A 24533-nucleotide genomic window follows, 5' to 3' on the forward strand; every position below is an offset into this window, starting at 1 on the left:
ATATGACCTAGCACAGATCTTTCATCTGGTTTTGCCTGAAACAAGTTTTCTGACATTCTTTTGTAAAAGCTAAATGAGATGGGGGGGGGGAATATTACAAAGCAAAACCGTGTCCCTCCCAAATAACTTCAGTACTAAAGCAGAGCAAAGTATCCACACCTACTCCCAACCTGAGCCAGTACTGGGGACTAAAACTTAACTCCTCACTCTGCAAAAAAAATGCTCAGTAATAGGAGCTAAAGCTTAATTAAAAGCAACACTCCCACAGCTCTTATTCAGGTTAGGGTCACTACAAATGCATGGATTGTTTTATTTGTGGGGGTGGGTGCGAACATGTTTTTATCAGATCTTTTTTCCAGCAGAAACAAAGCAGAAAGGCAAGTCGTCCTGTTCAGTTTGTCCCTGGGTTCACAAGTGATGACGTACAGCTAACAGTGTTTTAATGGCACCTCTCACCCAATGACTCCAAAGTGCTTTTAATTCCCTTAATGAACCTGGCTTCACAGCAGCCTGACATCTCCATTTTACATGGGAACTGAGAGAAATGAAGTAATTTATCTACGCCATGCAGCAGCACAAAATCGGCTCCTACCAGCCCAGTGATTTATGCAACAGACCAACTTGCTTTTGCACAGCAACCTGTCCCAGAGCATGCTGTCGCAAGGGAGGTAACACACTTCTCAAACTCTATTACCTCAGACACTATTGTGCAGGCACTCTCCAGCCCCAGCTGTGCAAAATGCTAAGTCAACAGTGGCTTAAGCCACTCCTTACCTCACAGGCTCAAGACCTACACTGTTGTTTACATTATTAAGGTTTCCTGGCAACTTCACCCTTCTTCCCCATTACCTTCAGGCAAGAAAAGTCTAATGCTCCGACGAGTCAGCCAGGGAAGCAGATTACTAGGAAAAAACAAAACAAAACAAACTAACAGACATGGGAAGATTGATCTTCCCAGCACTTCGAACCTGGACCACCTCCACCTTCTGGATTATAGGAATTTCGTATTGCTGCAACATGGTCATTGCTATGTACATACACAATCCTCCTCTATATGCCAAGACTCTTCCATTGAACACGTGCATTATGACATAAGTTAAAGAATAACATGAACAGACAATATGCCAAATGCAAAAAAAATTCTTGCAGCAGAAATACATTAAAATTTTATTAAACAACAAATTTGGATCAAAATGCTCCAAAACAGTCAGGTGTGCCTGCAATCAACACAAAAGGCCCACAACTATACCAAACAAGGAATCACAACAAAGCTGTCTTGGCAGGAGTTGCATGAAATCTACAAGGGCAAGAATACTAGCCCGCTCTCACTTCTGTCTCAGCAAAGCCAAATATTACTGCTTTGGTGCCAACAGACAGCATCCCAGTTCCCCACGCCACCACTTGAGAGGGCAAAGCACGCAAATCCTAATGCTAAGGGGCCATTCTTCTGTCAAAGCAAGTTTCACCCTGAGACAGGCCAAGCTGAAGCTCCCTTGGCATACGTTACACAAACAAGATGCTACAGGACTTTTGCATGGGAGAATTAATTTGTTTTGAATTCACCATCTTCTACCAACACAGGATTGCACCAGATGGGGATAAAGGTGAGCAGACAAAAGGACTCAAGGTCCTAAAGCTTCTCCAGGGAAGTATTTGAGTTGGAGACCTGTTTTTTGCTGACTCCACATGCAGTGACCTCACACATTTTTAATGGGTTTTATCTTAACAGATGAAACGAGTATTTCCAAAAGAGAATCATGCTGGTGCCAAGTGAAAGCAAGCTCCTCAATATGACTAAATACAGCTTGCATCAGGCAACTCACCCTACAACTGACATCTTAAATACAAGTAACTCTGGACAACTCCTGCATTTCTGCCAAACTAGATGTCATTAATTATGCAGTTCTTTGTTCCCAGAAGACTTCAATTTATAGGTCATATTTTTACTTCCTTTTACTGAGAACAAACAAGAATCCACACTTCCCTTTCTCTTACAAGTACAGTCATGCATTTTTCCCTTATTGTTTAATTAAAGCTGCTTCAACGACCGAGAACCTTGTGCCTATGGCACCCTAAAGGCTCTAAAATAACTGTAAAGACAGAAGGAGGAAGACAGGCTTCATAGCCTAGATGTTATTAGAAAATTGAACAGAAAAATACCAAGCTGTTCCCATGCTTTCTCTACAGTTTTACAAATCAAAGTAAAAAGAAAGATGCAGACTGGCATCTAGACATACTAATATTCTGGTACATTCCTCCAGTTTCATATTTGCCTACCCATTCACCCCTTCTCCCCACTTTAATATAGCAAATTTGCTCCCAATTAAACGGAAGTATTCTAGACTAAATTAAGACTAGAAAAATTCTTTAGGCAGATGCTTTACTGATGATTGGTACCAAGCTTTCCAATCTCCTGGTTTCCAGATAGATTCACTGTCCTTCAATGCTAATGTTCCTCTTGGCCCTCACATTTTCTATTTCAAGATTTTATTAGACAAAGAGCCGAAGGGAAACCAGAGACCATCTTCCAGCTCTGCCTGCTGAGCAGATACAAAGAAGGAGCCCTGTTCCATGACTGGCTCCATAACACAAAATGGAAAAAAGATGAACAGTTAGAAGAGGGATCCCTGCTTAAACAAACAAACAACCCCCCACAAAACACAAAACACCCACCCCCCCCAAAAACCACCCCACCCCCCAAAAGAAACCCAAATCAACCAACCAACAAGGTTCTCAAGGAATTAAAAGAAAATTGAGCGTGTAGCAAATTAGCAGATCTGGTGGGATAAGCAGCATTTAAACCTAGCTAATGACCGAAAGGATTGGGAGAAAAATATGGTTCTCTCCAAAAAGCCCAATACCCAAGTAGTGATTCTACAAATCTAAGGACCTTAAGCAGTTTGGGTTTTTTAGTGCTCTTGCAAAGCACCTTTGAACCAGCATGACTGAATGGACTTCAGTGGCAGCAAAGATCGGGGAATAAAAAAAAAAAAAAAAATATCCATTTTCAGGACATAATCCGCTGCCAGCTGCAGGACAGAGGACAAAGTTCACTCTCTCAGTGCCTGATGTTACAAACCTCAAAGTCATCTGATTTTTTTGTACTGCAGAGTACACATTTCTACCATTGACTTTTCCAAGTATAACTCTTGAAGTCCTATGCATTCTGTCCCTTACACAGCTATTTATAGTAATAAAGTATAAAATCATACTTGAGGCAGGGTTTTGGACATTTTTTTTTTTAATTGAACACACTAATTAACACAATATAAACAATTCTTTGATCTTACTTTGTTACTAACTTCCTCCCTTGCTCTAGCTCACTACCAGTTTATCTCTAGCATACACCATAGGGCCCATGAACCAGGATTGCTTTCAGGGAAGTTACAGATGAGTAGTAGATACCGTGCTTACTGTGCTTTAAAGCAGTTTACCTATTTGCCATGCCACTGCTAGTCTGGAGGATTAAGCCCAATAACCCCCACACATCAACCCCACTGCCTGAGACAACAGCTCCAAAACAATGCCATGCAATTTAAAGGATCAACATGGTCACATACTATCTTGCATGCCACATCCTGTCAACCCTATTCCTGCTTCATCAGCTTTCAAAGCAATGAAGCTTGCATTCATGCCTCCCTTTTCTATGCCTTGTTCTGAGGATGTATTCTCTTAGAGTCATAGAATGGTTTGGATTGGAAGGGACCTTAAAGATCACCTAGTTGACCAGGTTGCTCAAAGCCCCATCCAACCTGGCCTGGAACACTTCCAGGGATGGGGCATCCACAACTTCTCTGGGCAACCTGCTCCAGTGCCTCACCACCCTCACAGTGAAGAACTTCTTCCTTACATCTAATCTAAATCTACCCTCTTTCAGTCTGAAGCCATTACCCCTTGTCCTATCATTACCTGCCCTTGTAAAAAGTCCCTCTCCAACATGCCCTGCCTTCTCTTACCCTGCGAGTTTACCTTCTGCCTCCTGGCACACACCTACACTACCTTTCTCATCCCTCAATCTCATCCCCTACCTATTTTTACAAACAAAGTCCTCCTCCTGTAATTTTTATATATTTCACACATGCTACTCCATCTCTCTTTCACTCTCCCCTTGAACACAGTCGCATCCTGGTCACCCAGCCACAAATGCCACTCCACACATACTTCCAGCCAAGCACAGAAGCAGCACCCTTCCCCTACTTCTGCCTCTCCCTGCCTTGAGAGAAAATAGAAGTAGCACCCAGGAACAGCCTCCCTCTTGGGGAAAAAACAAAGACACCGGCAGAACCCATCACAGACACCAAGCAGAAGCACTGCCTAAGCCACCACACACTCAACTGTCAGCTACTTTTTCCCTAAGGTGAGAAGCTGCCTGACATCTCGCAAGCTTTCTCACTTTCCCCACAGCCAGTAGATCACACCCTTACTTCCACTCCTCATCCTTCCCTTCCTCAGCGACATAGGCCCTTTCCAACCAAAAAACCCTATTTTAGGTGCCTATCAGTAATCAAGTAGTAGTTGGGGCAAGGAAAGTAAGGTCCTGATGACAGTACAGAAAGCAGAGTTCAGTTTCTCCCAAGACCAACCCACTTCAGAGCCACATTTAGCACATTCCTGCTTCAGCACAACGTAATCAGTACCAAACCCTGCAGGCTTCCCCAGGTCTGCCCCACTCCAGCCTCTTTCCTAGCAGCTTCCAGTTACAGCCATTTAGCTGCTGAGCATTTTGCTTTAAGAAGAAAAAGCAGATACACGAAGCCTACACTGTATTTTCAGACAATTACAGCTATTGACAGTAAAGAGCAGGGCTCTGAAAGGCCATTGATAATGAGGGGAGAACAGAACTAGTCTTTTGCTATTGATAGTTTGCATCTGCTGTAGCTGTTCCTAGACTGGAGAACACGTGCAGTTGTGGCTGTGAAGAAACACATTTTTGCCATTGATTCACACGGCTGACCTGCAACTCAAGACAGAGACCAGTGTCAGTCAAGCGCACAAGCTTAAGATGTTATTAATAGTGGGAAAGCAATGCAATCAGTATGGCCTTTCCAACTACCAGCACAAGCTCACAAGGCAGAAAGTTCTCACCTGCCTGGCCACCCTCCGAGCTTCCCAGTAAGGTTTAGAGTCTTCTACAGCTTTTCCTATCTTCTTTACCAGTTCATCCAGTTTTACTGTTGCTTCAACCAGCACGGAGCGGAACTTCTGGCGTGCATCCTTCAAAACATTGCAGAAAGGAAAGAAAGGACAAAGACAGATTAGAGGTTTAAAAATTATTTCTACCTGTTTGTTCTTACTTTCAGGTTGCTCTTTAGATTCACACACGAGCTGACACATTCAAAACAGTTACTGGCATTTGGACTAAGCCAGAATTTTTCAGCAGAAGTAATAACAGGAACCCAGAACCACATCTGAGAGCTAGCATCCTGGACACCAAATCTTTGTCTTTCAGAGACAGCTTTTACACAAAGCCTGCAATAGCCTGTGCTCAGTGTCACCTCCGGCAGGGTTTCCCAGAGAGGAATAGCTTGTAAATTAATCACTCAGTGAGGAGGCAAACAGCAGTGTAACAAGTTCTGAGGGGGAGTTCAATGGCAAAGACATCTCATCTAGACAATGCTAGAATGGGGCCAGCAGGCAGGCAAAATCCCCACAGCAGGCTGGCAAATCAGCTGGAATCAGCATCTCTTAAACCTTAGCCTGTCACACCCCTAGTACTGTTCACCCCAGAGACACCATTTCACAATGGAAACAAGGATGGACAGGATCTGCTTTCTGTAGAAAAAACTGGACGCTTCCCACATAGTATATTTTCAAGTCAGCTCCTCTTTCCTTTTACAAACACACCCTACTTAACTTCAATAGCAGCAAAAAACTTCCAGGTCGTTGTGGCAAGACTTCCTGCCATAAAAGCCTGTCTTCTCAGCTATGGTTTGTATCAATGGGTGAAGATGCCTACTTTCCATTTGATTGTAATTATTTACTACATTTAAGAAAAGTAAATTCCAGCTACTTCCAAACTGGATGAGTTGCCCTCCTTACATGATTAGCTGAAGCAATTAAAATATTTTCTCTGCTCCACTGAAACTTCCTCACCTTTAAGCAAAGTGATTCTGCATCGATCTCAGCATCCAACACAGACTCTAAATCAATTGAATTATTGCAGAGAGATGCAAATTCAGGCTGGGACCTGGCCCAGGATTTAAGGAGATGAAGAGGAAGGGCCATGTGAGCTCTTGACAAGCCTTGTAATTCTAATTAGAGAGCAGGATTTATGCAGACTGCTGGAGTGACATGTTGATTATCAGGAAGCAGCTGGCTTGAAGAAGTGCTCTAATTCAGGAGGTTTTTGTCATTATTGTTGAGGATTTCTAGAAGGCACAACTGTTTATTCATTGGAAGATTCAAAATACATCGGAACCTACCACTATGCTCTCAGAAGTGGAAAAAACCTGCAATAATACATTCGTTTTTACAAAAAAAGCAACATCAGTAAAAGCTGCTTTGCTTCCTTTTTACTGTTATCTAAAACCTTAACCAGCTTCTTTGCTTCCTTTTTAGTGTTATCAAAAAAGTTAACCAGCACTGGTAATATTTTAGTCCAATGCAAATAGCTTTAGATTCTTAAGGTAGTCCAATTTATTCTGAGGAAGTATTCAAATGGGTTAATAAGGTCAAAAATGGAGAATTAAATGCACATTAAGTTATTATTTTTATTAACTCCAGTCAAGTCAATAATCTCATTTCTTAGTGAAAGCCTGAATTGTATCATTCAAACAATATGTATTGAGTCAATGATTTTCTCAGTGAGAAGCGTTTGAATATTTTCAATTAAAGTACTGGTCAATATATGGTTCACTGCTCAAAATGAGTTTCACAAGTAACTGAAATAAGACTGCAAGCATGATGACTATATTGCAAGAAAAACGTTAAGTACTGAAGTATATTTAACAACAAAAAAAATTTTCCTGCAAGTGCAGGAAAAAAATTAAAAACGCATTTCTAAATGAGTAAGCCTGAAGGTTTGTTTTTCACTTTCTTTGGGAAAGCTGCATATTAGAATACTAGTTGTGGAAAGCAAATAGTTAAAGAAAAAACATAAATGTATACACATTAGGTAAAAAAAGCCCTATGCAGTGATTCATCAAAAAATTCAGTTCCTATGTTTGTAAGATAAGCACTTGGAACAAAGAAACCATCACTACCAAATCTGTGCTTAGAGACCTACCCCAAATTTATCCATGTAATAATTATGTACACTGTTATCCAATAGGAAAAAGAGGACTAGTCTCCACCTGGAATTAAAAAAAAAAAAAAAAAAAAAAACAAACAAACCAAAAACCACCAAGGACAGAGCAGTCAAACTAACAGGAACTTCTGTACCCATTAATCTCCCACCAAATCAGATGAAGCACATACAAATTACTAAACTGTAACTAATCCTGTAACTGGCACCCAAGGAGGCACAGGTCTTGCGAATGGTTAAGCACACGGTTATCCATGAGCACAGCCCCACTTCACACAGTAGCTAGTTACACAGAATAGGGAGCTTCAGCTGAAGAATATAATGATGTGAACTTCCAGTTCATCATTTTCCCCAAAAGATGCCTGCTTCCTATTTTGAGGCTTTATTTGGGTCTGACCATCCTCATTTTTTCCAGTGAAGAACAGTAACGAAAACCAGAACACCCTGGAACTTTACACCCATGTCATCCATCACATGACTTATTTTAAATTACATTTATTCTCAGGCTCCTGACTGTCAGGAACACAAGCCTGCAGGCTCCGCCACCTTCTGCATGAGCGAATACGCAGATGCTCGTACTCTGCTGGGATCAGTCCCCCTACCAAAGGTTTCCAGCCATCCCCTTTGGACACAGCAACAAGATGCTGAGGTCTCTGAAAAGCTGTAATGCCAAACCCATGCCCTCTCCTGTGCTACACGCACTACTTTTACTCTTCGCTAGCCCCAACTACACTACAAAAGCAAACAACCCCACATTGTGTATCTACACCATGTGCATCCACGCCACCCAGCCTCCTCAATCCAAACTGATTCAGCTCTCATGGTCGCAGTGACCACGACTCCTGTCCAGGAGCTATGGCAACATCTCCTATGAGCAGGGGCACAGCTCCCACCTGGAAACGTGCAGCCGCACTCAGTGCATCGGCTCAGCGTGTCGAACCTGCCACGTGCTGGCAGAGCATCTGTAAAAGTCACCACCGATGGGACAGTGCAGAATTCCCCTGGCAGGTGCCCCCGGGGAAGTTTAAGTAAGAAATACAGGTGCAGCAGCTATTTTTACTCTTCATGTGAAACCTGGGAGGTCAGAAGCACCAAGGCAATTGCACCAGGAGCACTGGGCTTGGTGCACTTGCTACTTACGTGACATGAAAAGCGCATCTGTGGTTCACGGGAAGGACGGGCCTGTGATCAAGGCAATAACTTGGGAATCAGTTTAATTCCCTGCTCTCTGTCTGGCTTCCTGTGTTACTGTCAGTGAGACACTTTGACCCACATGTGAAGTGGTTCAAAGCTATAAATATTCTTAATAGTGTTTTCCTTAAGAATGCTCAGTCAAAAACTTAGAGGCTCAGGAAGAGCACAGCAGTGCAGTTCCTCCATGGTCCCCTGCACGAGGGAAGCCTGACGTCTGTGTTAGGAAGACAACCACACCACCTTCAACTTACTTATCAAGTTCTCTGGTGTGATGTGCCTCCCTGCAAGTGTTACTGTTTAACTGCCAAACTCTTGCTTCATTCAGACCTTTACCTAGCACACATGGATAATAGAGAAAGGAAAAAACAACAATTCCTGCAACTTGCTGTCGCGTGCAAAACTGAGACGGCGCAGCATATGCCATGCAACTTTTCTAGCACAGTCCTCAATTCCCAGTTTCTGTATTTCAGCTCCCTGAAAGATGGTGCTTTCCCAACAGAAATGCTAGTTATTGATAAAAGCAAGTATGCAGCCTTATGTACAAACCCTGTGAGTCACACGCACTATTTCTGGAGGTTTTTAAAAAAAAAAAAAAAACCCACACACGGGTTTGTTTTTGTTATCACTGCACTGAATACATACACAGAGCAGATAAACTGTAACAGAAGCAATGCAACTGACAAAAGACATCTCAAACACCCAGACAACATTTCAAAAGCACATTTTCCTCTCTACTCACTCACAATCTTCCGTGATCTTTTTTAAGAACACCTTGTTACTGATTTTGCAAACAGAAAGGCAATATTTAAAGCTGACTGGCTAACATTTCCAACATTTTCTCCCTCCTATTTGCTCAAATGAGATTATGATAAACCTTTTTAAAGCTGGACAAAAGCTCATTAAGGCACTTCGCCCTCAACATGTGTTGCAAGGTGCAAAAAAAAAAAACAAAACCAAAAGTGAGAACTTTCAACTGCTACTTAAGTTATAGTCTTAATAACTAGACTCTCGCTACCTAGGTGTTTGTCATACACACACTCTAGCAAGCGTAGCACTTCGTGCATCACGTGAACAGCTGCAGATTACTTTTCAGCATCTTGTTCTACGGCTGCAAGAGCTCCACTCTCATCAGCTTTCTTCCTGGACATCCTTAGCACTTTTCTCCCAAATGATAGACTTCACAAGCACAGTTTTAGGGAGCATGCCAGACTTATACCCCACATATGCTTTTGCTGCAGTAGTTCATTATTAAAAGGAGATTTTGCTTCCAGTAACTTGCTGTTGCGCAGCTACCTGCTACTGCACCAAAAGAGGGACAACACTTAATGACAGGCCATCCATACAGCAGCATTTTGGAGATCCACCCTCAAATGTGGAAAGAAACTAGAATACAATTTTATACTTAAGCTGCACATGTTGGAGAATAAAACATGCTTGTTTTCCTTTCTCATAAGTGATGGTGATGAGCTGGAGTTAGATGCCAGATGACAGGCAAGTAACTATTTCTGCCCATCAAATGAAGCGTGTATTTTCAAACATTTTGCTTTTTAAAATGAACTTAACACATCCACCAGGTATGAAGCATCTTAATACCAAGCACATCTAAACTTCATTTACAAAGGTTGTCCTATTACCTTGCTGACAATTTGGTGTGCAGAACCTCTGACAACCCATTAAACCAGCCTGGGAGGTGCATGGGAAATGAAATTGCTGACTGAGAGATGGGCTTCATCTACTTCCAAGAGGGAGGCAGTATCCATACCTGCCTTCCTCTGCTACAGGTCTCTGTAAAAAAAGCTGCAGAAGCTCATTCCAAAGTTAAAATAGCATCAGGATCAACCATGGCCAAGTGTGAAAGCAGGTAGGCAGGTAGGCTTCCCAATTAACATTCACACCAGACAGATGCACATGCATGTGCCCAGAAATCTGCCTCAGAGCATCGAACAGGTTAATGACATCTTCAACATCTATTTGGTGTCCGAGAAGTTAAAGTAAACCAGACTGACTACCAAACCTTAAAAACAAACTACAAGGAAGGAGTTAAGTAACATCTCAATTTTAAGCATGGGGAAAAGTTTTTTTTTCCACACAGCTACTAATTTGCCATCTAAGAACAATCAAAATTGGTATTTGGAAATTGCTCTAACCTCCTCCTTGCAGATAGTTACAGACCAAAACTACAAACACACTGGTATTTTTAGTGCTCTTAGAAGAAAGGAGAGGAAAGCAGGCAGGGGAAGGCACTGGGTGCTCCTTCCAAAACAAGATTTCTCTGCCTAACCTTTCTTCTCTCCCTTAGGCTAGAAACCCATCTCTGCTTCAAGAACGTGAATCAAGTAAAGCCCTTTGACTCACTCAGGTGACAAAATCTTTCCAGAGCCATAGCAGAGGAAGAAGCCTCTCCTTACTCATCCATGGATGAAAGCAGAAGGCAAAACAACAAGCAATCCACACACAGGAGCCATTTCCTATGGCAACAAGTAGATTGTAAAGAGACACGGAAAGATTTGTTCTGCTAGTGCTGGACAAGTCCATCATGCACGTATATCGCACTCCAAAAACCAGCAGGAACACCAGCCAGCGAGCTGTTTCTCCCCTATCTGTGTACTCTTTTGTGGACACTGGAAAATGCTGCACAGGGGTGCTGATAAGGCAGCAGACATTTCTACAGATAGATGTTTCCCCATGCCAAGCAGCCGTGCTCAGTATGAGATTTCTGCCACCGACAGGCCATTCTTCTAAAACTTGAAAGATTGAGGATTTTTTTAAAAAGTCTACTTAAAATTCTTGTGTGTGACAGCGTATAACGCTTGAGCTTTACCCAAACCCAAGTATTTTAGTGAGGAAGTGAGAAGAGCAACTCTAAATAAACTAGCCCTTCCCCTTCTGAGAGGGGTTCAAATGCTGACAAGACTCACAAGTGAAAGAGCACCATAGCTGATACACCCCTTTCCTTTGACTCTATCCGACACCAACCCAGGGTGACCGTTAGGATAAATCCAGGACTAAAAATAACACAAAGTCTTGCAGATCAGGACTAGAGGATCTAGGCAAGCATACAAGAAGGATCCTAACCAGGCCCTACTCATAACAAGCGTGGCTGAAAGCAGCGCTGTTCAGCTCTAGTTTTCATGTGCCGTTGTCTCCCCTTAACAAACATTGGCAAGCTCATAGCTCCAGCAGCACAAAAACTCTCTCTAACAAAAACCACATTTGGGATAGCTGGGATTCCAGTGGTAATTTTAATGGTATGTGCTGTATTTCCCTTCCCTGCAATGCTGCCAGAGGGTCCCTGGGTGAATTTGCTACATCTGAATTGTACTTTCAGGAGCCGGTCAAAGACGTGTAGGAATTAGCCGGACAGGCGATTCGTGCACATTTGCTAAGTACATTTGCAACTCCTGATGTGAGTTCAGATGGAGATGCATTTCCAATAAACAGGAAAAAAGCTCAAATAGCAAGGCGCCGCTCTAACTTGCATTTGGCCAAAACATACTTGTATCTTCATCGCAAGATGTTTCCCCCACCTCTTCACAGACACTTCAAACATAAACAGGGACGTTAGAGAAGCCAAGTGTTAAATCCCTCAGAGGACCCTTATCATCCTTTCGCTGTGTCAGTAATGCTCAGTGTTGCACTTAGTATGAGGAGCATTATGGATTTTAAATCAAGCCTAATCAAAGATTCATTAACAGGCAATACATTAACACAACATATAACTACCATCCACTCAGTGCCCTTTAGCAGCTCCGCAACTCCTGAACAGGCTGTGAGCAGCATCAGGTCAGGATATTTCTCCAGGGTTTAATAGGATAGGTCAAAAGAGCAAAAAATGAGTAATTATATCAAGTAGAAGAATAGATGTAGCCAACTTCAATGCATCTAAGTCATGCCACGCATGCAAACTCACCCCTCTCACACGTGGCTTGGGTGCAGAACTTATTTTAAAAGGTAAAAAAAGGCAGGCTGATCAACTTAAAACAGATCACATGGGAGTGTGGGTGCAGAACTTTTTTTTAAAAAAAAAAAAAAAAGGAAGGCTGATCAACTTCAAAAAGAATTCCCCATTTTATCACCTCTGTGAGCAGCAAATGCCAGTATTTTCTACATCACTCAAACACGGACATGTCTGTGGTGACACCAAGAGAGTGTAGCCTCAAAATCCTAGAAGCCTCAACTGACTTCAGTCCCGTAACATTTCCATCAGGTAAGGCAGCATTTTTACTTCTGTTTTGCAGATGTAGACCTGAAGCACAGTGAGAACAAGAGCATGGGGTTTAGAAGCATTTAACACCTACAGCCTTTTTTCCCAGTTAATGGGAACTGGAGACGGTCAGCAGTCCCATTTAGAGCGACTCGTGCAAAGGTACAGGAAGTCCAGAACAGACTCGCAGTACTTCGATGCCACAAGGTTACTCTTCCTGCTTATCAGAGAGTACATCAAGTCACAAAAACACAGGTGTCTTTTTCTGAACTTCCTTCAAAGAAATATACATTCTACTCAAACACTCCTGTTGCTTTTCCAGATTATTCTGGGAAAAAAATTCAACAGTGGCAATGTATGGACCACGAAGTAATGCTAGAGGAAGCTGGCAATCAGCATCTTGTGCTGTAAATAGCCAAATGATACTGTCTACGTTCCCATGAAAGTCAACTATGATCAGATACTGAAAAGATGAAGAAAATAACAATAGAAGAATAGGATAACTCCATTTTCTGGTTAAAAAAACCCCACATCTTCCTTCTAATGAAAGATCTTGCAATAGCAGCAACTCCACAAACTAGGAAGGGGTAACAAGAGGGACCCAAAGCAGCTAGTAACAGCCAAAATAGCAAATCTTCAAAGGCAAACTCAGCATGGCTCTTCCAGAAGCCCACGTTTTCAGCAGTATTCAAGGATTTTGGAAGTCTCTGAAGCAGAACGATCCCAGTTCTAAACTCCCCCTTTCAAACTGGATTTATCCTATAAGGCTGCTTGGCAAAGCTTTCTTTTCTTGTCCAGAGTATGAATGCAGGGATTTTCTTCTAACCACAAGTGTTGGGTTTTGGTGGGGGGTTTTTGTTTGGGTTTTTTTTAATATCTTTCCTCTAGAAATGTCCTAAGTCCATTTAAAATGCATTTATCAACATGTATATCAATTAAGCCTTGCTTACATCATTCAACTGCATTTGCCCTCAAAATTCAAGCAGATCAAAAGTAATGAAAATCTTTCTGAATTAAAAATTATGCAGTTGCATTATACCACAAACTTGCTTCAATCCAGTAAGATTTTTGGATGAAAAGCGAAGAGGAAACATTCATGAAAGCATACTGTTGATGATATTTCAACTTAATTCCATCAAACACTGCTTACAGTAAGTACTACAGACAGATCTGCAGTAAACATTTAATGACACAGAGGTAGAAAGCATCACATAATCATTCTCTGCATTATCTGACACCTAATATTTCTTAGACTAAGTAAAGTAAGCAACAGTGTAAGATCAAGCTAATGTGGAAACACTGCTCTTATTTATCATTATGTATCTAGGAGCCTTTCAGCCTTTACAGCTCAGCACGTGTCACACACACAGTAGCTACAAATCTCCAGACTCTACAAACTCTTGAACACATGAATAATTTTAATCAACCAGTAAAATCCCATCTTAAGTCACTGGGACTTATTTCATGAGTATGCATTTGCATTATTATTACTATTCTATCTGCTTCATAATGTGTCCTCAGTGCAAGGTTATAACAAGATTAATGAAATCCAGGCAACTATCCATAGAACCATCTTTCAATTTCAGTACCTCAGCATGAAATAAGGAGACTGAAAAAGATATATGTAATGAATTTTTTTTCTTTAATATATGTATATAAAGAGTCCTGAACTCCATTTAATTGGTACTGTTGCAGACTAGCATACTGATTTTTAAAGTTCACTCATAAAATTTAAATCAAGCTAGTGACACTGAACAGTTTTCACAGCTGAAATATGGTTTAATTTTGCATAACAAAGAGTCCCCCATTCCACTAAGTTTATTTGCCAATAAATTCATGATCTACATGCTGCAAAGCACAGAAAATGCCAACAAGTAGGGAGAAGAAAATAGCCACGTGACAAGGCTGCTTTGTTTCCAAAGAAGTTCATAACCCCATATCCTCTTTGGTGCATACAGTAGATACTCCAATATTTTAAAATACTACCAGGAACCATCCCATGCTCCAGGTACCCATCTCGTGAAAACACACATACAAGGGGAAGAAAAAAAAAAAAAAAAAAAAAGGAAAAAAAAAAAATCAATCTCAGCATGTTTTTATATGGTATTCAAAATACTGTAACGTTATCAAAATTATTTAGGATGTAAAGTAGCTTTTTATGCCAGTTTTCCTTTAGCAGCATATTCATCTTAAGAGTTACACTGGCTTTACCTTCTTTGTTTTGCAGTTAACAAAAGAAAATTTAGACACACAAGTAGGACAGTTTGTTTTGACTTGTTATTAGATCAAAAATGCTGAGCCTTCCAGAAAAACTACCAAGTAGCTGAAGCTCAAATTTGGGGCTTTAGAAACAATTTCTTCAGAACCTTCCATTAGCTTTTTAAATGTCCAAGAAAACCTCTTTTTCCAACTAGGAAGCCTTTTCCTTCAACTCCTTCAACTTTCTTTCATTACTTTCCCTACTCCAAGTAACGACAAAAAAGGTAAAACTAACACGCTAAAAAAAAAAAATAGCCACCAAGGAGGAGAACCTGGCAGGTAATTGTACGGCAAAGACCTCTTAACCAAATAAACTTTCACTGTCTATAATCACAAGAACGCAAACCCAAAATGGTGACTTGTAAAAACAGAACTTGTCTAATTTTAGTTTTGAAACCTAAAAATAGGGTTTGGCAGCGTGTGTGGGGGGTTCTCCACATAGGGTTTTTACACTGTCAGCATCCCTCTACCTTCTCCCTTCCTGTTCCAGCTGTTAGCTCAATTCACACCTTTAAAAAAATCATCACCAGACTCTTGCTACCAAATTACCATTCAGGCTGGCACAATTCAGGAGGGAACCTATTCAAAAACACTGTTCTGTTGCTCACAAAACCCAAAATACACACAAGGAAAATGCAAGGATGAATTCTGTACCTCCAACTCCGTCTCTCTGCGATTGATATCATCTGTAGACTGATTCAGTTTTTCCAGCTCTCCCTAGAAAGAAAGGTCAAATGCACATTAAGAAATCAGGGGAAAAAAGCGTCTGAGAAGGCTCATTCAGCACCCCCACTGAAAGCTCACAAGGGCTGTGGCTTCCAAATTCAGTGAAAAGAGGAAACCTTGAGACATGTAGTCTTCTATTTTGCTACTTGTAAGAAAAATAATCAGAGAAGCTCTATAGTTTTATTTTAAGGCAGTACATTTCCTGTCCTGGCTTATTCCTCACTATTAAAAATAAACATAAGGTACAGTAAGTTCTGTCTTGTTAATCAATATAGTCAGTATCTGCTAGTTTCCAGATACACACCCCTCGCCAAAAGGATTAGCATAAAGTTAGGACTATCACAGGAAACATACAGTGAAAGCACAGCATTGGTAAGAACCGTGTCTTGCAGCATGAGAGGCATTTTACTCTGGATTTTGGCAAACCATTTTAGAACACAACCAGTCAACGGGACATATGATTATGTTTACTTAGTCTGCATTTGTGCCAGTATTTTGATCTCTTAATGGCAAAAACAAAGGTGTTAATTCCCTTGAATAAATATTTACTAGAGGTGGTGTTGGCATGAATGAAGTTACTGTAAAAACAAAGCTCATTCTTAATGACTTTCTTACCACAAAAAGCAACCCTCAGGAGCAGGCTCCAATAGCCTTCTTTAATTGAGCAACATGTGAAATCCTGTGATTTCAACAGGAGTGTTCTCTAACTCAAACGTTATTTAATTTTCAACTGGTGTAACAGAATCCACCTTGAAATGTTTAGCTGTATAAACCAAACACTGTAAATTGATTGTCACTTGAGCCATTTCCCACTAGATTACAAGAATGAGTCTGGTTACAATCAGAAGAGAATTAACTGCAACAGTTCTCTTATCCTCGGAGGTCAGATTTCATTTCCAGCTCCTAGGATGTGGAAGATACATGTTTGCATATCCATGTTTTCTGAGGCAGACACTCATACAAAAATTACCTAATTGCCTTCTACTGTAAGGCTAAGAACATTATGGGTCTCACGGAGGCAGACACAGCAGCCTGTTTTTTCACCCAAACAGAAAACTCAACAAAAACGCTGTTTTGCCAACAACGTTCAAATCATGTAGGTGGAAACGTGTTGCAAGCTGAAGAACCTAAGGCCAAAATTAGATCGATAAGCACTAAGGGAGCTCAGCTTCTCAAAATCAGGGCAGTAACAGGCTAGCTTTTGGCCGAGGGCCTCGCTCTGTGTAACCGTGTTTTGTGAATTTTGCAACTGCTCTGCTCGGCCCTGGAAAAAGAAATGCTCACAATGGAGAAAAGAATGACAATTACAGCAAGGAAGGCCCTATGCCAAGGATCCATCCTCTCAGCAACGTACATACATGCTTACATTCGCTCACGACAAACGGTCCCAGCAACGCTGGAGGCAAAAGCTGTAAATCTGCAGCGACCTAAAAATACGTTTCATTTGAGGGACCACAGCATGCTGAAGTTTGCGCCAGGCAGTTGGTCAAGATGCAATTTGGGGGAGAAAAGGTTTGTTTAGAAACCATGCAAGAATAAAAAGCACTTCGGAAGGCATTCATAGAAAGGAAACACCGCCTTCCACCAAAGCTGCTTTTTTAAACAAATAGAACTAATTTTAAAAATCCATGTTTTCCCCCGTTTATGAATTTCTGAGCACCAGCCCCGTTTTACGAGCAAGGTCACGCTGTCGCGGTCACAAATATAAAGGGGAGGGGGATTTCAGCAGGAGAAGGCGGCAGGACGGAGCCCGGCGCTGCCCGGGGCCGGGGCCGGGCAACGGAGGGGCCGGGCCGGGCCGGGCCGCCCCGGGGCCGCTCCCCCCGCTCGCGGCGGGCGCCGAGACACCCGGGGCCGCTCCGCACCGCCGCCCGCCACAGGCAAAGACATCCGTCGGGGCGGGGGTGTGTATATACGTATATACCTATGCACTTAAAAAACAAAAATAAGGGGGAAAAGCAACGATTATAACCATTATTATATACATTATATATGCATTAAATTAAAGAATTCAGGCCCGCCCCCGGAGAGGGGGGGCACGGCGCGGCGGCTCTCACCTGGATGCGGGGGTCCACCTCCTCCTCCTCGGGCCGCGGGCCCTCCTCGGCAGCTCGGCCGCGCCTGCCCACCGGCTCCATGGCGGCGGCGGCGGCAGCGGCTGCCAGCACCTCCCTCCCGCTCCGCTCCCCTCCGCCGCTGCCGGCCCCAGCCCCGTTCCCGTTCCCGGCCCCGCCTCCGGGGGGAACCCCTCCCTCAGCACCCCCAACCCCCCCGTCTCTTTGTGTATTCGCACTGCAAGGAGGAAACGAGCGCAAAATTGCGGGGTTTCCTTTTTTTTTTAACCGTCCTCCCCTCCCCCTTTGTGTGTGTGTGTGTGTTAATGCTTGGGTTTTGCCGTCCTCACCGCCGGGCAGAGCAAGTGCACGCCACTGCAGTGCGTGAAACCAAAACGAGTAGTTTCAGGTGGGGGGAAACGCCGATAAGACCTTGCGTGGCTTTTTTGTTTTTTGACACCTCCCCCCCCTCGTCGTCTTTCCTCTTTTTCAGGCTCTGCTGGGGGCTGATGTGTCTATGGGGAAGAAAAGGGAAGAGAAAGGGAGGAGATAAAAACAATAAAGGCACTTTCAACAACCTTGAAAATTCAAGTGAAAACCAGATTTCTATTGTGTGGCAGCTAGGCAAGCAACCTACTGGATATATACCTACTGGATGCAGCAGCAAAGAACATGCTAAAGACACGTCCTTTTGTTGTCAGTAAAAAGGAACTTCTTGCAAGAAGCACTGACGCTATGTACATGCATGGACCCTGGCTAGCAGAGCAGTTCAGATTAGGGCCTCCTTAATCATGGTGGCAGTGCCCAGACTGGCACCCAAACACTAATGGGAAAAGAGTGGGCAACCCTTCTGACTAGCAGTGTACCAGCAGAGATCAGCTCCAGCCCCTCTTCGTCTCACTGGCATTGGGCGCAGCTGAAACCCCTTCTGTGGGCTGCAGCAAAGAAAGAAAATTTTAAACAATTAACTTTCTCTTCCCTTCTCACAGCAACCCCAGAGAGAGACTAACAGCGCATTCCCTCGCCGTTGAAAAGGAAAAACATGATGCTTTGTCTTTTCCCTCCTCAAGACACAGAGAAGACAGTCCCGTCAAAGCACATGGGCCAGGCTACCCACCTAGGAAAAACAAAGCAAGAAGTGGCAACTGGCTGAGCCAAGGCCCTCCGTCAAATCACACCAACCACACTGACCCGCTTCCTCACTCCCTCTGGGCGGATAACAAGTCATTTCAAACAGATGAGGAATATACCTCCACCTTAAAAGTATCACTTTTGATTTAACCCTGTTTTTGTTAGAAAACTCCTCAAAAGATTACAAAAAATAAAATTAAAACAAAAGTTTAGATGTGGTGGAGAAACTTCCTTTGTGAGACTGGAGATGAAAAAAAATCTCAGCAAAGCACAAGAAGATAAAAAAGCACAAGAAGGTAAAAAAGGAGGCAAAAGAAAAGCAGTCAAGCTCTTCCAAACACTGTAAAGCAACCAAAAAAAAAAAAAAGGAGAAAAAGGAGAGTGGCACAAACATTTGAAAATAGTATAAACATGCAAAGTGACACCAACAAACTAAAATAATCAAGGAACAGAGGAGGTGTTGCAAAAACGCAGTTGGGTTGTTTGCAACATCTTCATTTCTCACAGCAGAAGAAATCATGTAAAAGGAACAAAAAAAACCAAATCAGCCAAAGCTAAGTGTTTTACTGCTGTCCATTAAAGGAATTCAATGTGTACACACAGCCAGAGGTTCCCAGGGCGCTGGCATCTCTCATCCTTTGCGTGCTGTGGCACACGCCAAGACCGTGGTGGTCCAATGTCCAAAGTTACTATCCTAAAAAAGCATAGAAAACACAAAGCAGCATATGGAAGGGTTAATGCTGGCAATCCAACTGTTATGGCTTAATTTCTAGAAAACAAAGCTACGTAAAACAGCTACTGCAGCGATGCCACGTTTCTCCAAAACCTACGCAGTCTGACCTATGGCAATGTCACGCAAAGCACTGCCCATTGCTTGGGGTACAGAAACACTCCTGCGCAGACATGCTCTCCCCAAGGGATCTGTCATTTTTGTGCGAGGACCCTGTTCTTCCATTGCCACCATGACAGTCCCCGTGATTGTCACAGCTCAAAAAACCTGCAGCCAAATTCATCAATCTGCTACCATCGAGGCAGAGCAAGCTGTTTCCTCAGTCATACAGCGGAATTAGCATGTTGGGAGAGCTGCCTGCAGAGCTTAGCACTGTGCAAGAGGCGGTATGAATACACAGGCCCCTTTCGCCATGGCTCTGCAATCTCACACAGAGCCCCAAGGCCATTGAGATCATTTTATATCAAACCAATACATCAGAAAGATTTATATATAAAAAAATCACTGAAGAATGCACAGGTCATACACGTCTGCCATCACTTCAGATGTCACTAAGGCATAAACAGAAAAGTGGCCTTAGGGAAAGGGAAAGGGAGACTACTCAGTACACATGAAGATCAATAAAAGACTCAAGAATATTATTTGCATGCTTAGTTTTCTCTTCCCCATGAAATAGTTTTGGCTGAAACCGCTGTCACATGCAAAGGGCATCCAAGCAACAATTCTGCACAGCACGTAGGCAGGCTTCGTGCTCTGCTTAAGCCAATACGGTGCAAGAAGTCAGCTACGGACGATGGCCTTTGGGTATTACTTTTGCCAAGTCATGAGTGATCTCGTCCCAGCAAATCTCTCCTACACCATCTGTTAAAAGCCAGACACCTCCCCAGCCCCACCCCAGTCCCAGAAAGCCAGTCATACTGACCTTTTTGCTTCCCCCACATGCGCCAAGGCGGCTGAGTAAAGCCCGCACGAGGCTCGACTGAGACACTCTGTGCTTTCTCCTGTATCAATATTTCAGAACCCTGGTCCCAAGCATTCAATATTTGAACAAAGCACTGTGAAGTTAAGGCAGGAAGAAACAGCTTGCTCTTTCACTAATGGGATGCCAGAGTGGCTGCAGCGGAGAAGTAGCCCAGACCCACCAAGCTGGGCTGCAGCTTGACACGAGCTATGCCGGAGATGGTACAGCTCACCTAAAAAGCACAAGGAGAGGTACCGGTGCAGGAAGAGCCACGATCCAAGTTACTTCAACAACCAATTTAACTGCACCAGGCAACATCAGTGTTGCAACACGACAGCAGGCATTTGGGGTACAAGCCTTCTCATTAACACCAGATCCTGGAGCACGGAAACTCCTGGGCAAGGGTGATGCTCTGGCCAAGAGTACTGCTACAGTCTTACTTTGGAGGGAAGTTGTTAGATAACCTGATTTTTTGGTCCCACAGAAATCCTCAGTGTACAGGCAGCATTTGACAGGGGAAAGAAGGAAATGTCTGTACTTTGAGGGAGGAGTACAGAAAGGAATTCTCTCCCTCGTTCTGGAGGATAGTTTGTAGATTAGGTATTACATCTCTGAATAGACATTGGGGAACTAGAAGTTGCATTTTAAATAAAATCAGCTGGGAAGAAGTATGCATTAGTGAAGAAACGCTTGGGGAAACGTACTAATGACTCTAGTTAATTTAGGGGGGGAAAAATCAAAGTGAATGGATAGTATAATTTTACATATATTTGATAATGGCAGATTCTTAATGGATTTTAAGGAAGGGTTGGGGTTTTTTCCAAATCTCATCTTACATTCAAATTTCTGCTCATACTTGCCCTCAAAGCTTGCTTCTGTTCAAGAACTAGAGGCAAGGGCCTAAAACACAAATCAAAGTTACATTTCCTTCTTCAGAAACAAGTATCTCCTCTTTTTGAACACTGATAGCATATTGAGCAGTGTTCAGGACTAATTAATGCACATTTGATGACTGAAGACACATTTGCAGTTCATGGAAACCTTTGTGGAGAAAACAGCCTGAGAGACAGAGCCTTGCTTACAATGCTGCCTCTCTCCTCCAAGGGGACTGGAGAAATAGTTCTGCTCTGAAAAATTCTTCTGCTTTCATTGATTATGATGCTACAGGCTAACTTACAATTGGCCTCAAATATTGAAGCACTGTTGCAATTTGGTTTTAAATAACTTACCATCAAACAAACACAGAAGAACTATAAACAGTCCAATTCTAAGGAGAAAAAAAATCGTATAAAACATAGCCCCCAAAATACATTTATGGACATAAAATCCTCCATGTAACTTCTTAACTGAATTAATACTGAAGACCAGTTTGCCACACTGACTTTTGCAATGTAACACCAGAAATTAGTTTAGCTCAGGGAATCTCTCATTTAAAAACAAAGCCGCCATCTCCCTTTTCCAAACTGCAGCAAGGACATTGCTCTGTCAACATTCAAACCGCATATGCTTTCCTCGTTTTCAGAAGTATATTGCATGCATTCGAAACATTTTTAAACGTTAAGTAGGATCTTGCCCACAGTCACAGTACATTTGAAGATCTGGTCCTCCATATCTTAATCTTTGATAAGAGGCTAAGCACATACTTTTTTTGAAGATACGCACAGCATTTATGGGAGATTTTAAATTCCCTGGATGCACATGCAGGGTATTAAACACTTAAGAAGTGGTCAGAATCAAAACTTCCTCTGGCTTACTTCTCAAGCAAATTTTCATGCTTCCATACTCACAGTGGTGGTGGCAGCATGCTTGTGCTCTGCATTTTAGGAAGTGCTGAAAATCAATTATCTTTTTTACACCAGTTTGTATGATTCTATCACCTTATGAACTTGCATACAAACGATGAACACAAAGACACATTAATGGAGCTTGAGCATCTATGGTACAAGAAGTATTAGATTTTCCCACCTACAAGGAATGTATTTAAAGAAAAAGCTACTTCCCAAAATACCCTTTAATTTCACTTCTTTTTAACAAGCACCATTTAAGGATGATTAAAAATACCCTCTAGGCTTCACAGGGCTACAAAGAAAGGAGGCTCATTTAAAGAGTCACAATCTATTTTCTAGCCACACTAATCTTAATATCTTTCATAAAAACTAAATAGAAGGATTATTAGCAAAATTACCTGCTGGGCTAATTTCTACTGGATATACATTTATCTCCCATTAGCTACTTTTCTTATTATTCTGAAGCCTGATATTGATGATGCTTTATACAGACAGTGTGAGTGCAGTATTGTTTATATATATATATACACACACTCATATATAGTGTGTATATATATATATACACTATATATATATATATATACTCACACACAGTGCATGACTAACAGCTTGATGGATTTCCCTGCTTCTTGTTGTTTCATTGGGAAAGAACCACCATCATTATGGGACTTATTTCTCCTCTTCCAAGCTGTGTTTTGGCAAGGCAGGTGGCAGGTGGAATTTCCCACTGGAAACCATCAGTACAATGACACTACATCTGCAGAGAAGCAGAGCAGTCCTGCTGCTCATGTGGCCAAAATACAGCATGTGGTGCTTTTGCAGATTTAGAAAACAACAGAGTAACATGAGACTCTTCCTCAGATCTGCTGCTGAATGATAAGGAAAATCCCTTTTACAGTGCTTGATACTTGAACAGGGAAAAACCCCTATATTGCACCCTTTTAAGTTGAATATATCCATCGAGGTTCCCAGTCCTGCTGTCTGTTTTCCTCGATAAGTAGCCTCCCATCAGTTTCAATGGGAGCAGGATCAAATGCAAAGGTGGTGTTAGTCTGTACTCAAAATAAGGCCTGAGACAAGCGGTGTTGCCTTGTGAGAGCCAAAATGAGATGCAAGTGCCATTCTCTTCTGCCCAGCCTGACAATTCAGTAATGCTTCTGCAGTGGTGTAGATACATCACTGCTATTCAGTACAAAACCACCCACCCTGACCTTTTATTCTTTAAACTTGGACATCTAGGCAAACCACTTTTAAAACATTTCTTTAAAGTACCACCTCTAATTCCCAAATAGCATTAGCCATGTGCAAGAATACATCTCATTTTTCCAGTCCTTTGTTTGCTCAACGTTCAGACTGATTCCCTATTTGTGGCTATTTAACTACATTAATAGGTTTCTCACTGGTAGATTTAAAGGATAAAATCCCCTCACTGGTCTCTTGCCACCAGCCCACACTGCTCACGATACCAACCGCAAAACTGGTAGAGGAGGGCAGGAGTCCCTGCAACACAGCACTGTGAAAATGTAACGAGAAACAAGAAACTCCAGGTAGTGAAGCTCCTGTGGGTCTGGTTCAGGGTATTCACGTGTCCCGTGTACTTCAGCGAAAGCCATCAGCGGTTGCTGAAAGGTGGCAGTTTCCACAACCCTTCCCTCACACAGCATGGCTACTCTATGCACTCAGCGCAGAGTCATTTTCCAGCTCACCAGGAAAGGGGCTCGTTACACGTCGGGGTGATGGGCACCGCTCCTCAGAGCTGCTTTGTGACGCTGTTCACAGGCACCTTTCCTCTGCCAGTGTGCCATCTCCTAAGGAGCAAAGCTACCCCGTGCAGGCAGGCTGGAGCACAGCTCTGTGCAAAAGCAACCTGGTGACCGCTCCAAGCTCTCTGACCACAGACTTTGCTTCTTAGTAATCTTGCTATCAGACAGGAAATTCACCCATATCCTATTTTAATCTGCTGAGCGCACAACATTGACACCTTGAGCCTCCAGAACACCTTTCATCAGAGGGTCTCAGGGCATTCCTTCAAGCATCACCTATCCAGGGAAACTTTCCCCTTGGTTTCCTGCACAAATCCCATTTCTTATGGGTGCTAATCAATTAAATAGAGGGAAATGGGACAAACATTTCAAGTACAAGGATGGCCCGGAGGATCAGGGAAACAGACACCTATTCAAAATGAGCTTTCAAACAGGGGACTGAGTAGACAAGGTAGCTACAGAAAAATTTGGGACCTTATTC

The 24533-nt window shown here is 42.5% G+C and overlaps 1 protein-coding gene across 2 annotated transcripts in view; it reads right to left on the bottom strand.

The window, feature by feature from the left end:
• Positions 1 to 17804, bottom strand: part of SH3BP5 (SH3 domain binding protein 5) — an 83922-nt gene extending 66118 nt beyond the window's left edge. For both annotated transcript variants that reach the window (XM_052796873.1, XM_052796863.1), the window contains exons 1-3: positions 17684 to 17804; positions 15555 to 15617; positions 5086 to 5214 (exon numbers count right to left, since the gene is read on the bottom strand). In XM_052796873.1, coding sequence (XP_052652833.1) covers positions 5086 to 5214; positions 15555 to 15617; positions 17684 to 17764 — 273 coding nt within the window. In that variant the 5' untranslated portion in view covers positions 17765 to 17804. The remainder of the gene's footprint in view (positions 1 to 5085; positions 5215 to 15554; positions 15618 to 17683) is intronic.
• Between the last annotated feature and the right edge of the window lie 6729 nt (positions 17805 to 24533).

This window comes from Harpia harpyja, chromosome 1 (assembly GCF_026419915.1).
Source record: "Harpia harpyja isolate bHarHar1 chromosome 1, bHarHar1 primary haplotype, whole genome shotgun sequence".
NCBI classification, from domain to species: Eukaryota; Metazoa; Chordata; class Aves; order Accipitriformes; family Accipitridae; genus Harpia; species Harpia harpyja.